Here is a 13,974-nt window from a genome sequence, read left to right as displayed (position 1 = left end):
GTTTTCTTTTTACTTAAAGAAGAAAAAAATCACCCTGCTGACTGCAGTATAGGGCTGCAGAAACTAAAAGTAGACGCTCATTACTCAGTTAATACCCATTACTTCAGTCTCTATAATATAAATCCCTATATAGTGATAAAAGGGGTCCTAAAGATAAAAAAATCTTAGAAACTCCAGAGACGGTGCTCAGAAGCCCATTTTCTAGAGACGGAGCAAAGTTTTATTTCTTTTAAAGACAATAAAAGCTATGGCCTAACATAGCTGTCCTACCTAAGTTACAAAACCAAATACACGTGGCCATCTTCACCATAATGACCACAAAGTCAGCGAGTTTAAAATGTCTGGTGATAGGAGAACTGCCACCGAAATTTCAACCCTGGATATGGGGAGAGCACACTGCAGGCTCCTCAGGGAACTAGTTCGTAAGGGCCCCTGGGAAACTGCATTTGAAGGCATTGGGGTCCATCCATGCTGGTCAATTTCGAAGTATATCTTACCAGCACAGGAATAGGCAATTCCAAAATGTTGGAAGTCAAGCAGGCAGGACAGAAGGTCAGCTTGATATGCAGGGATCTTCTAGAGCTCTGGTGGAAGAACAGAGCGTATGGCCACCAGAAGCAAGGTTAGCTGACATGGTAGGACTACAGAGATGCTGTTCACCATCGTAGGGAGAAAATTTGTGTGCCAAAGCTCAGTTAGAGTTGAAGCTGGCCAGTACGGTGTAGGACAATAAAAAGGGCTTTTTAAAATATGTTAATAACAAAAGGAGGACCAGAAATAGCATTGGTCCATTACTTAGTGAGGATGGTCACCTCACAAAAACAGACATAGATAAAATAGACATGAAATACCTTCTTCACCTCTGTCTTCAACAGCAGTGATGGGCTCTGAGACCTCCAGAGTCCTGAGTTGGAGAACTGTAACTGCAGTAACGATACCGACACCGAACTTGTACAGGACTCGCTGCTCCAGCTGGATACATGGAAGTCTACAGGGCCCAATGGGATTCATCCCAGGGTACTCAAAGAGCTGGCTGATGTCACTATGAGACCTCTCAAATATTTTTCAATGGTCTTGGGAATCTGGAAAGGTCCCAGTTGAGTGGAAGCTGGTAAACGTTGTTCTAGTTTTCAAGAAAGAAGACCCTGGCAATTACAGGCCTGCCAGTCTCACTTCAGTGCCTGGTAAAATTATGGAGATTACTCTGGGAGTTACTGAGAAACACCTGAAAGATAGCGCAAGTATTGGTCACAGCCAACACAGGTTCACAAGAGGAAAACTGTTTGATACACTTAATTTCCTTTTAGGACAAAGTTACCCACCTAGTTGACCAAGGGAAGCCAGTAGATGTAGTCTTTTCATATTTCAGCAAAGCTTTCATGCTGTCTCTCACAGTATCTTTCTGGACAAGATGTCCAGCATACAACTAGACAGATACATAACACAATGGGTGAACAATTGGCGGATGGGTCAAGCTCAAAGGGTTACAGTAACTGGGGTTACATCAGGCTGGCAGCCAGTCACCTGTGAGGTTCCCCAGGGCTCTATTTTAGGGCCAGTTCCCTTCAACATTTTTATAATTGATTTGGATGCAGGACTCAAATGCATACTAAGTTTGCAGATGACACTAAATTAGGAGGAGCTGCTGCCTCCCCTGATAGTAGAGAGGCCTTGCAGAGAGATCTTGACAAGTTAGAGAGCTGGGCAATCACCGTCGGTATCAAGTTTAACAAGAGCAAGTGCTGGATTCTGCACCTGGGCCAGGGCAGCCCCGGCTGGATGTACAGACTGGGGAATGAGCGGCTGGAGAGCAGCCCCACAGGAAGGGGTCTGGGGGTTCTGGTCAATGACAAGATGAACACGAGCCAGCAGTGTGCAGTGACAGCCAAAAGGCCAGCAGTGTCCTGGGTGCATCAAGCACAGCATGGCTAGCTGGGCGAGGGAGGGATTGTCCTGCTCTGCTCTGCAATGCTGTGGCCTCACCTCAAGTGCTGGGTGCAGTTTGGGGCATCACAGTATAAAAACAACATAAAACTATTGGAAAGTGTCCAAAGGGGGGCTACAAAGATGGTGAAGGGTCTAAAGCGGAAAACACGAGTATCGGCTGAGGGCCCTGGGTTTGTTCAGCCTAGAGCAGAGCAGGCCGAGGGCAGGCCTCATGGCGGCCTGCAGCTCCCTCACGAGGGGCGCAGAGGGGCAGGCGCTGAGCTCTGCTCTCTGGGGACAGCGACAGGACCCGAGGGGACAGCATGGAGCTGGGACAGGGGAGGGTCAGGCTGGGTGTTAGGGAAAGGTTCTGCACCCAGAGGTGGTCGGGCACTGGGACAGGCTCCCCAGGGCAGTGGTCACAGCACCGAGCTGCAGGAGTTCAAGAAGCATCTGGACAACGCCCTCAGGCATAGGATTGATTTTTGGGGGGCCCTGTGTGGAGCCAGGAGTTGGACTTGATAATCCTTGTGGGTCCGTTCCAACTTGGGATATTCTGTGATTCTATGATACGATAAACTTACAGATAAAAATTCCTCCTTCCTTTTTTCCTAATTCTGAGACTAAAATTTCCGAAGTTGAATCTAGATTTGATGATGATACTGTCTTTCTGTCTCATTTCTCCTGTGGTACCCAACACCACCTAGGTAACAAGATTATCCCAGCAGAGATGGTTAACCATGTAAATTCCCCTTGCAGGCTGTTATTGGTGAGAGACAATGAATGAAAGGGGGGGCAGCATTTCATTTTTATGAAAGCTTTTAGCAGTGTCAGTAAAGTTTACAGAAAGCCATAAATAGAGCCATAATAAATTGAAAGGATATGATAACTGTGTCATGTGAAAACAATACAGCGTATATAAAGTACCAGAATGTTCCAATAAAAATAAATTTAATATTACAATATATACATATAAAATCTTATTTGAAGGTAACATTTTAAAATATTTTTCTTTAAGGCACCTGGGGGGGAAAAAAACAAAAACAGAAAATAGTAACATTTACCTTACTCACCACACAGTTGAGATAATAAAATAATTCAATCCTACTGTTTGAAGGATTTTGGAGGGAAACAGGCTGTCTTCTCTTTCTGCTTCCCTCAGCCCTTCTTCAGACTACTCTTAACAAGATCAGCTGTGAGAGTGAAACTACACTATGATTTGTCACAGCATTACATTTCAGGTACTCATACAGAATTTCAAAAATGAACTGAAGTGTATAACTAAACTGATTATCAACTGTAAAAAAAAAAAAAAAAAGACCTTTTCAGTTAATTACCACACAGCAGACTAGATGACATTCTGACCCAAGAGATCAGGAATGTAGAAGCTGTCAGAATGTTACCCAATTACCTTGCTTATACTGTTTCTACATATATAATCACAGATATTTCTCTGCTCTTCTTACGCATTAACAAAGAACACATGCACTATATGTTAATTTATTTTGATTTATTAAGAAGAAAAAAAAACTTACTTGAAGAATTAAGCTATCTCCATTTCATCTTCATTACTGTAAGAAGGAGGGCTGATCATGGGTTCTGTTATTTCAAATGTTTCTACAATGTCCTGGTTAGAAATGACAGCAGGGTAAGTAAGTTACAGGAGCTGATTTATTTCGATACAATTGCAGTTACTGCCTGGTAAATAACAAAGTTTCTCAAACTAAAGCACTACTTCCAATGACTAACTCCATTCTACACATTGAGAGACAAAGGAGAAAAGCTGTATGTACTAAGAAACTTTTTGTGGAAGATTTATTGAAAAATAGCGAACACCCCCTCTAGGAGCACGTACCATACGTAAGGGAAGAACCATTCTGTAGTTACGCAGTCCTCATAAAGCAGTAAAAGTGAGGCACTGCACAAGTTAAAAGCGCTTAAACTGACAGGGCTTTTTGGATCAAAGATGAAATCATTGTGCCACTTCCCAGTTTTCTTGCAGTTAAAAACACCAATTAGATTTGTAGTTGTTCTAGAACCCATGAAATTAAATGCAGTGATAAAATACGCGGGAACACCTGTACTCATCTGAGTACATTATCAGCACAGCTCTCGGATGTGTTCTTACACTTTGGGGAAAAAAATAAATGAATCAAAGTTACCAAGTGCTATCTCTCATACCTTCCATTCTTGATAGCTCAGGGAAATGACAACTTGGTTCCGTGCTCGATTACTATGGTCATCATCCTTTCTTCCTTCGTTGTTTTTTACGGGCTCTGTTCAAAATATTGTATTTTCATAATGTTACAGTTGTTAACTCAGTTTCCTTCAGGAACACAGAAGCTTCACAAAGCTTAGTATCAATAATACAAAGATTAATATCAATAATACATACTCCACTAAATTCCTCTGTACCAGTAGTCTGTACTATATGCTCCTCAGGAAGTTTCTTTACTCTTACCGATTTAAAAAAGTTTGTTTCTAAATTTTTGAGTCCCAAAAGGGCCTAAGGGTTTAGCCGTGTATGAAATCCCACCAAATTGTAATCTCATTGATACCCCATGAAAATAAAAGCTGGAGACCTCGTACATAGGATGGCATTTCCTTTTCAGCTGTTTTCACATTGCAGCGCTTCCTAACTTAGAGAAAGGAAACCTCCTGCATGCAATATCTCTCTTCTCAAAGCATAGCAGCATTCATAGTACTACTAATTATTACTTACAAGGTAACAGAATAACCTTTAATTTCTATTAATTCAATTGATTTGTAGAAATACGGAAAAAAGTCTATTAAGCTGATTTATATGTTTAAAGAGTCTCAACCTTTTCAATTACTCTTAGAAGCTTCTTCAAGCCTTCAATTACCTTCACTGCTTATTCCCAGATGTCTGCTGTTGCAGCTAACCATATACCTGAAGCTGAATGCATAAGGTATAGCTACTTTTTCAAAAAAACAATTAGTCTTTTAAAGCTAGACTTACCTATTACTGGCAATTTATCATCATCCAGCTTTAATCTTGCAAGACCATCCTAGAAAACCAGGAGGATTTAAGATTTCAGATATTAAATCTGAATGAGATAATGCACTGATATATTACATCATCATAGACAGATACATATGTTGAACAAAACAGGAAAATATATTTAAATACAGAGCTTATCAAGGAGAATGCAGTTGCTGTAAGACAGTTGGTGACTGCTGGATTATAAAAATTTGATTTAAAAATCATTATAATTCATTTAATATACTTGTGTTAGTCCTTCATAATTGCATCACTACCTACAATTAACCCCCTGAATTTGGTCAAAATGTGGTTTTAGTTGGTCAAAATGTATTTTTATTTTTTTCCCTTTTCCTGAATTTAACAAACACATTTTATTCACTAGAGACAAATTAATAGTTTGAAACAAATCTATGGAATCAAGTATAGCATAATACATCGCAAAACAACCTTATATGGAAAATAAAATACGAAGATACTTAGTTGAAAAACAACCTTTAAACAAGTAAGTCAATGAAGATGCAAGAATGAGAATGAAAGCACAAAACTGAAAGCTAGTTATAATGCTAGAAAAAAAAAAACAAAACCAGGTATAGACACCAAGATCTTACAGTATGAAAGTACAATCTCCAAAACTTCACTCATGAATAAACTTTATAAAAACAGTCCAAAACAGACATATAGCTATACCCTTTGGCTTTTCAATGCTTAAACCTTATTATGCAGCATAATAAGCTTCTTGTCACTGTGAGCTACCAAAACGAAATTTTTAATCAAGTAAATATTAAAATACTTAAAAAAAAAATCTCAGTAACTCTTCTATGCTCTATGAATACTCTTCTATAATCTATAGTAATCTATGTACACTAGAATCCTTTTTTAAAAGAATATTGATAGCAAAAATTTCATTATTGTTGACAAATTGACTGGAATAGTATGAAAAAATCTAGTAAAAACAGTTTATTTTCATTTTTATTTAATTACCAATATATAGAGTGTTTGTGGAAAACAAGTCAGGAATCCAAATATTTAAATCCTAGTATTTCAATACCACACAAAACAACAAATCAAGATTTCCATATAATTCCAGCATTTATATTAAGATTTCAAGAATATGTCTTGCCTTACCCTTATAATGAAGGACACATGGAAGATGTTTTCCACAGTGCGTGCAAAAGAGTTTGGATCAATCACAAGATCAAAGAAGAGAATAGGTGTAGAAGCTGGAGATATAAAAATGGGTTAGTTAAAAGAACAGGTGATATACACCAAGCTAATATACGTAAACACCGACTTAACATCACTATTCACTTTAAAAGCTAAGTAAATATTTATGGTAACTTTACTACAATGCTGAATTCCCAACTGCATATGTGCAGAAAGAAAGTTTCCAGAGAATATTTCATTCCATCTTCTGTAGGGTGCACGCGTGTGTACACACTGATTTCTAAGTATGCCACTATTTGATTTCCCTCTTAAAAAAAAAAAGACTTGTACTACTAAGAGGAGGGTAGGATTTCAAATATATCTTTGCTATCAGAGAGGTTGCAGAACATCCTTCTTTGTTCAAGAACAGGACATGGTCTTAGGCAACTGGCTCTGTGTGGCTCTCCGTGACTCTCGGAGGTCCCTTCCAACCTCAACTATTCTGTGATTATGTGAAACACCAACTGACCAGTGTGCAGAAAGAATATCTAGTCACTATGTGACCTTCAGCAGAAAGATTTTTACTTAGTAGCTCCATCTAATTCTGTTTCTATAGTTTAACAACTCATCACTGTGGAAGATGAAGAGTACTCATTTTCTCAAATTAATGAGATAAAAGCTAAATTGAATCATACTTACGATCATTTTTAAAGTGAGTCTGTAGTAATCCCAAGATCCTCTCTACTTCTTTTTCTGTAGCTTCCTGATGAGACTCCTCCATTTTTTTTAGCTGGAAGAAAGAATCATAATTTCATCTAATATAACCGCTGTTATAAGACAAGAACATGAAATGGTCCTTTTATGAACGTGTTAAGTAAAAGAAAATTTTCTCTCTATAGCACACATGCAGTTACAGATACTAATGCAAACTTGAGACAACTTACAAAGTGCTTTGGGAATAAAATTCACATTGTACAATATCAAACTGACGGGTCACAGTTTATATGTTTTAGGCTTATTTATAGGTCTACTCTTCTATTTTCAAACAGTTCTGTGGAACTGAGTCACCCCTAGAGGTACACAGCTTGAGAGTTTAACAAGTTAATTTATACAGAAGGACAGGTTTTGTTGTTGTGGTTTTTTGTTTGTTTGTTTGTTTTGTTTCCCGCCCCCCATAAAAGGCACCTAAGTTTCCATGTTGTCCTGGTTTTGTCTGAAAGTTTATTACTCCTTGCCTTCCCCACCCAGTGAAATGGGGTAGAAAACTGATAAGAACAGTGCAAGAACTTCTGTGAGTTCTTCAACTTCTGCTGTTCTGACAGAGTAAAGACAGAAACAGAAAGTCGAGAAAATAACGTTTGAGTGAGCTAACCAGTTTGCTTTTGTTAAACCAACTTCTGTGTGAATGCCACAAACTTGCACACTTTTTTAAAATAAAAGTTGAAAATACGTTAACTTAAAGAAGTTTCTTTTCCATTTTCTTTCAAAGCAATGCATGTCAGAGCAAATAAACTTATGTGAACTTGTCTTGGTCTCTGATGATGATGATTACTGTTCCAGGCGCCTCAATCTGGAACATGGCCAACTCTGCAAGTGGATAGGTAGGCAAACAGAATACTTATTTTCTTTTCTATTTATCAATTCAACTTCTTTCCCCTTCAAGATGTATCAACATCTTAGAGACACAGATGAATCTCAGAAACAAAAGAATTTTGTAAAAGTACTATCAGAGTTGCAAAATCTCAGTAAGCTGGGAATTCTCATTCTTCATGAGACATTTATCATCATCTTCCTCTCTTAAAACTGATGAAAACACTACCACACACTACCAAGATCTTTCTCTGCTGCATTTTGTCAGTTCTGCAGATATGACAGGGCATTTTACACCTCTTGATAAGTAGTAATGCCATACAATTCATCAATAAAAGATAACAGTTCACAAACCTGAGCAGGCATTGCCCGTTTTTCTTCTCCTCCTGCAGCCTTTTTCTGCCTCTCAATCCGTTGCCTTGGTACAGGAGGATCAGACTTGAAAGATCCCAACCTAAACGGAATAAAAAGAATATACATATGAAAACAGACTAAAAAAAAAATTTTTTAAAAGAATTTAGACCTCGGATAAAAAGAGATGGACTCAGGAAAATGTGTTTTTTTTGTTTTGTTTTTTTCCTGGAAATGAGTACTATGCTTTTTTAATTATTTAAAATGAACACTTTTCTAATATTCACACACCTTCCACCACAAGAAGCTCACCATTACTTACGACGTCAAAATGCAACTAATGAGAGGGGAATAAAACAAGTCTTGCAGTCAGTTTTGTCTCAAGATCATAAAAATGACTAGAAAATTTTACACTTAAGAGCTTTCATCTGGAAAGTGGAAACAAATTTGAAATATTTCAAGTAGTAATCCAACATCAAGTATCAGATACTGTACGAGCACATTATTGTATCCAGCAAATTTCTTAAAATTAGGGAGTGGAAGAAGCACAGAAGCATAGACAACTGAATAATACTCTGCCAACCCTACTGCAGATAATTTAATAAAAATAGATCCTGCTATTGTAGGCTGAGTTTGAGACATTGAAATTGAAGTGTTGGCTATAAGCCAAATAACTAATGGTCATTCCATAGCAGCTAAAAAGTCCTACTGAATAGATTGCCTAAAGCATAAAAAGAGAGATGACACTGATCCTACAAATGGCCACCTGCAAGCAATCAGATGGTTTCTCTTCTGAAGGCACAGCAAGAAGCAAGGTTCTAAAAAGACAACCCATTAACACAGACGTGAGAGGAAGTGCTGGTCTCTTCAGCATATTACCATAACCGGGTAAAGATACAGAAAGACCGTTCATCAAGTTCTGTAAATGTCTGGAGGGAAAAATAAAGGTTCCTCAATTTGTGCTTTTGCCTGCAGCTTGTACAGGGAGAGAAAAGGGACAGAAGAGTCAGCTTTCAAAGGAAAGAGGGACACTTACATCTTCTGGTTTTAGTTTGAAACTGATAAATCAGACATACCTTGCTACCCCTGCTATACACAAATGATATTTTTGTATCCAGGCCAAAAACAGAATCAAATAAATAATATGACAAATTTTGAAGATAAGGAGTTCACCATACCAGAAGAACAGAGGCCATGTAGAAGCTCCTGTTAACACTTTCTGATTGGAGATTAAACTCTACTCAAGAACAGGGCATTAAAGGTAAGAAATTTGATTTTCAGAATGAACACCAACTAGGGCCATTAGCCTGTGCTGCAGTATATAGTATTTCCTTAAATAAACTTACATGTAGTGAAAAGAAGGTGCTCTTCTGAAGTACTTTTCTGCTTCTTCTCCCAGCTTATGCCAGGCATTACTAGGTAAATAGCCAGCTGAAATGTTCTCGGTATCGCTATCATTTCCGTCTACTTCTATACGATTTATACCCATGAATGTTAGCTACAAAAGAAAAAAACTGCAGTGAAAATTCACTTCAAGAAAGATGAGCAGACAGATTAACGGTAAAATACTGTACTATGGTGTCTGTCCTGCTAAACTAGTACTTAATATCACTGTATAACAAATGAACCTTGACTTTCCTGAAGATACTGAAAACAAAAGCACATTCAGACTTGTGACATACACAATCAAGAGCTACACTGTCTGATATTTAATTCCCTTTGATTAAAGGGAGTTAAATCCCTAAATCTATATACGTTTTTATATAAACTAAATGACAAAATCCAGCATTAGTACTTAGCAATGTATTATTTTCATATAGAAGTGAATGACTTGTAGTTCTTCACAGAAGTCAGTCAAAACAGAAACAACATGTAAGAGAATTGCACGGACTGCAAGAAAATAGGGACTAAGGCTTAATCTCATTTCAAGAGATCTTAAGCTTTCAGATATGAATCAGTCTTACATTTTCCAATATTTCACTAGAACCAAAGAAATGCATTCCCCTCCCTCAATTAACCTGTTTCTTGTATTACAGATGACAATGAAAGCTAGAGAATATGTACAGCCTTTTATGTTTTGAAGAGTGTTTCAATGCTATTGTGAATCCACTCTTCTATCCATCCACAATAAAAGCAGTCAATCATGGCATGTCTAAATGTCCAAATAATACAAAGTCCCATTCTACGAGTCACAAAGGACCTTGAAAACTTCACCCAAAAACAAACAAAGCATTGGACAAGATAAAGACACTAGTTAACTAATGCGAAACTACTGAACACAGTCAAAGAACGCATAAAAGACTATCATAAGAGCACGAACTGACGAAACTGTGATAAAGTAGCAGGGGGAGAGGAGATGCCCACATTTGCAAGTTAAGATTTTCCCCTACGCAAATGGGAAATGTTTTAAATCATGTATTCAGCAGTTAACAAAACTAACCAGAAAGTTAATCAAAGAAATTCATGGGAAGACTTAAATTATATCAGAACTGTCAGGTACTGCCTGACAATCTTTTATGATTCTATAACAAAAAGGGTAAACCTCTAGCAAAACCGTTGGCAAATTCTGAGTCTGGAACTTACCAAGTCTTCTGCAAATGTCAGTGAATCAAATGTTGTCATCTCTGAGCGCAACTCATTAGCTTTCTCCTTTCCTAGATTTGATGCTAAGACAAGAAATTGGGCATCCAGCGCAGCCTCTCGTGCACAAGAAACTGTTACAGAAGAAAAAGGCTGTATATTAGTAACATGTCATTGTCAGAAACAATGAAATTTAGCATACAAAGCTCTATACCCAGGATATTTTGTAAATCATCTTATTGCAATGACCTCTAATGAAATTACTGACATAATACTCATATTTCCATTAAAAATGAGAAAAGAGGATGAGCCTGACAAAGGCAAGCATGAAGAACTAACATGTTATCTTGAAGAATAAAATGCATATTTTATTGACATGTTTTTTGTTTCTCTCCAAGTGAAACGAGTAGTACCCAAGATATTAGTGTAGGTAGGCTTATATACATTGTCCTGCAAAGACAAGATCAAGCAAGAAGCACTTCTAACTGCAAATAAACATTAAAAAAGAGAGATTTGTTTTCCCATATCACCTTTTTCAAACAATTCCTCTTCAGCTTATCTATTTCAAGTTATACATTAATATTTATGCTAAAGTACTTGGATATAAACTTCATCTTCTTGCCATTCTGTTTACTAATGCATCATTTACTCACGCTTGACTAACTGTCAAGCAATCACATCTAACAAGGACTACAGAATTTGTTTTACCTCCACTGAACAGTTTATTGGCTTCTTCCAAAGCTTCTGTCAGCCTGTTGCTTTTTGAACTCAGCATATCCTCACGATTTTCTAGGTGGAAAGGACACAAATGAAATCCTAAATTACTTAAGTATGGACGCATCAAAAAATACATACTTACTCCTTACTCAAAACTGTCTTGTTCGTATTCCTTTATAAATAATAGATATGGAATATGGTCAAACATGCATTGCAAGATTTTTAGTCTCTGTTCTTATTAATGCTAATGCATTAGATTGGTTTGTAGGGGTAATTTTCCATTTACTTCAATGAAATATGATTCACGTGGCTGAATTTACATAGAACTGTATCATCTACTGAAGTTGTGTTAGGTACGCGCATTAAATTTCACCACTCCAAAACTCATTTCATTACAAGCTCAAAACTCGGTAGATCCAATTCCTGTTGGTTCCAGTTAAATATCTGTACCTGTGCCAAAGCAGCCAGCAGGCACTGTAGTTTTCTTTGTGTCATTCATGTTACACATTCACATTAATCAGGGACTTCCAGGGAAAAACAAATGGAAAAATGTATGCGTGGTGATTTCTGAAGATCACTGGGCAAAATGACTACTTACTGTATAATGGTACAAGTACGACTTAACAAGGCTTTCAGATGTACAATTCTCAACAGCTACGTACATTCTTTTAAGAACGTGCTCAATGCATGGTCGTAACACTGTTGTTTTGCTTATATAAATACAGTGCGCCATCCATAAACTGCGCTGTATTCTCTTATAAAACAACCCTACAAACGTAACAAGCCTGCAGAAACCAACACCACATCCTGCTAAACCTGGCAGCGCCTCCTCGAACACCCGCTGCCACACTTTACTGAGAAAACGGACGTAACGGAACTCCATGCACACGGATGATAGCCATATAACCCATGCACATGGAAGCAGCAGAAACCCATCCTCCCATCCGGGCAGGAGCCCCCACCCGAGAGCTGTTACAAGCCCCAGCGCTCTCCGGAAGGCCCTGTGGCAGGGCCCAGAAGGCTCGGGGGGGTCCCAGCCCCGCTGCTCGCCCCCCGCTCACGCTGCACGCTGCAGATCAGCTCCCGGTACTGGTTGCGGATCATCCTCCTTCTGCGCTCGTCCACGCTGCCCTCGCGGCCCTCCGACCCCCGCGGCCCCTCTCCTTCCTCCTCCTCCTCCTCCTCCTCTTCCTCCTCCTCGTCGTCTTCCCCGGCGGCCTGCGGGCGGCCGAGCCCGCCGGAGAGCCGCTGCTGCCTGCGCTGCGACGCGGAACCGTTGCGGGAGCCGGGGGGCAGCGAGGGGCGGCTGGAGCCCGGGCCGGAACACCGCGGGGAGGGCAGCTCGCCGCTTCCGCCCGCCTCCGACATCGCCGCCCGCTGCTCGCTGCCCCGGGGCCAGGAGAGAGGCGGCGGCGGCGGCAGGGCAGGGGCCGAGCCCCGGGGCGCCGCGACCGGCTGCGATGGCGCCGCGGCGGGGCGGGGCCGCGGGCGGCGGCGGCAAATGGCGGCCGCGGCCCGAGCTGAGGGAGCGACGGGCGGCGGCGGCGGCGGCGGCGGCGGCGGCGGCTTCCCGCCCCTCGCCGAGCCTCGCTGGTTCGCTGACGGAGCGGGAGCCGGGCCGCTATGGCCGACACGGCCCCGGCAGGGGGCGCCGCCCGCACGGCGATGCAGCCGCGAATGGCGGCGGCTCCGCGGCCGGCTGGGGGCGGCCTGCACCTGCCCCTCAGCTCGGCGGGAGGGCTCCGAGCTGTCACTGGGGTCAGGGGTGGGAAGCTGTGGTAAATAAATCCGTGGTAAACACCAAACGGGTGGGAATCCGTGGTAAATACCGCCAGATTTCTCATCTGCTTTCGAGCTTCTCTGACATCTGAGGGGCAGATGAGGTAAAAATTGCAGGCAAAGCGATCAGGCATCTGACTGGGCATCTCCATTATACGTATCACAGAATCACAGAATCATCTAGGTTGGAAGAGACCTCCAAGATCACCGAGTCCAACCTCTGACCTAACACTAACAAGTCCTCCACTAAACCATATCACTAAGCTCTACACCTAAATATCTTTTAAAGACCTCCAGGGATGGTGACTGAACCACTTCCCTGGGCAGCCCATTCCAATGCCTAACAACCCTTTTGGTAAAGAAGTTCTTCCTAATATCCAACCTAAACCTCCTCTGGCACAACTTTAGCCCATTCCCCCTTGTCCTATCACCAGGCATTTGGGAGAATAGACCAATATAATACACATAGATTAGTGACTCGTTAAGTAAGGGTCTGTGCTCATACATTAATATACATTATATTACACATACATTAACAAATACAAATACATTGTATTACACATACGTTAACAAATGTATGCTCTGAAGTGGAGCAGGCTGGTAAGCTAGTTAATCAGGAGCAGTAGCATTGTTTATACAAAAGACACCAAAGTTAGATGTGAGAATGTGTGTTATTAATTTACCAGGCTGGAAGAAATAATACCGTCTGTATTTTTAAATGATCCAAAACCAAGCATTACAAGTCTAGAAAATTCAGCTATATTAAAATTTTAATTTAATGATGAGCAGTTTATATGACAGACCAAACCCATATTAAAATATATAATTTCACCTGTCTCATTATATTCTTCTCCCTGTACCAGCATCATTAGAGTTGAGCTTAG

The 13,974-nt window shown here is 40.2% G+C and overlaps 1 protein-coding gene across 5 annotated transcripts; it reads right to left on the bottom strand.

The window, feature by feature from the left end:
- Positions 1-197: 197 nt before the first annotated feature.
- Positions 198-12,764, bottom strand: NSMCE4A (NSE4 homolog A, SMC5-SMC6 complex component). 5 transcript variants are annotated; one of them, XR_004778795.1, is made up of 12 exons: positions 12,373-12,764; positions 11,303-11,383; positions 10,598-10,728; positions 9,361-9,512; positions 8,018-8,117; positions 6,773-6,863; positions 6,056-6,150; positions 4,907-4,955; positions 4,108-4,202; positions 3,462-3,553; positions 1,323-2,948; positions 198-1,225 (listed from the first exon to the last, which is right to left on the bottom strand). XR_004778795.1 is itself a non-coding variant. In XM_035547688.2 (11 exons), the coding sequence occupies exons 1-10, from the start codon at positions 12,677-12,679 to the stop codon at positions 3,470-3,472; spliced, it is 1,185 nt and encodes a 394-aa protein (XP_035403581.1). In that variant the 5' UTR covers positions 12,680-12,733; the 3' UTR covers positions 198-1,225; positions 3,462-3,469. The 5 variants fall into 5 exon arrangements, 4 of the variants coding, with proteins under 4 accessions (XP_035403581.1, XP_035403582.1, XP_050567844.1 ...); XM_035547688.2 differs by lacking the exon at positions 1,323-2,948 and having other exon boundaries at positions 12,373-12,733; XM_035547689.2 differs by lacking the exon at positions 1,323-2,948 and having other exon boundaries at positions 198-1,181; positions 12,373-12,733.
- Positions 12,765-13,974: the final 1,210 nt, after the last annotated feature.

This window comes from Cygnus atratus, chromosome 7 (genome assembly GCF_013377495.2).
Source record: "Cygnus atratus isolate AKBS03 ecotype Queensland, Australia chromosome 7, CAtr_DNAZoo_HiC_assembly, whole genome shotgun sequence".
Classification (NCBI taxonomy): Eukaryota; Metazoa; Chordata; class Aves; order Anseriformes; family Anatidae; genus Cygnus; species Cygnus atratus.
The sequence above is the reverse complement of the archived record's forward strand: the minus strand, read 5'-3'. Positions and strand labels throughout refer to the sequence as shown.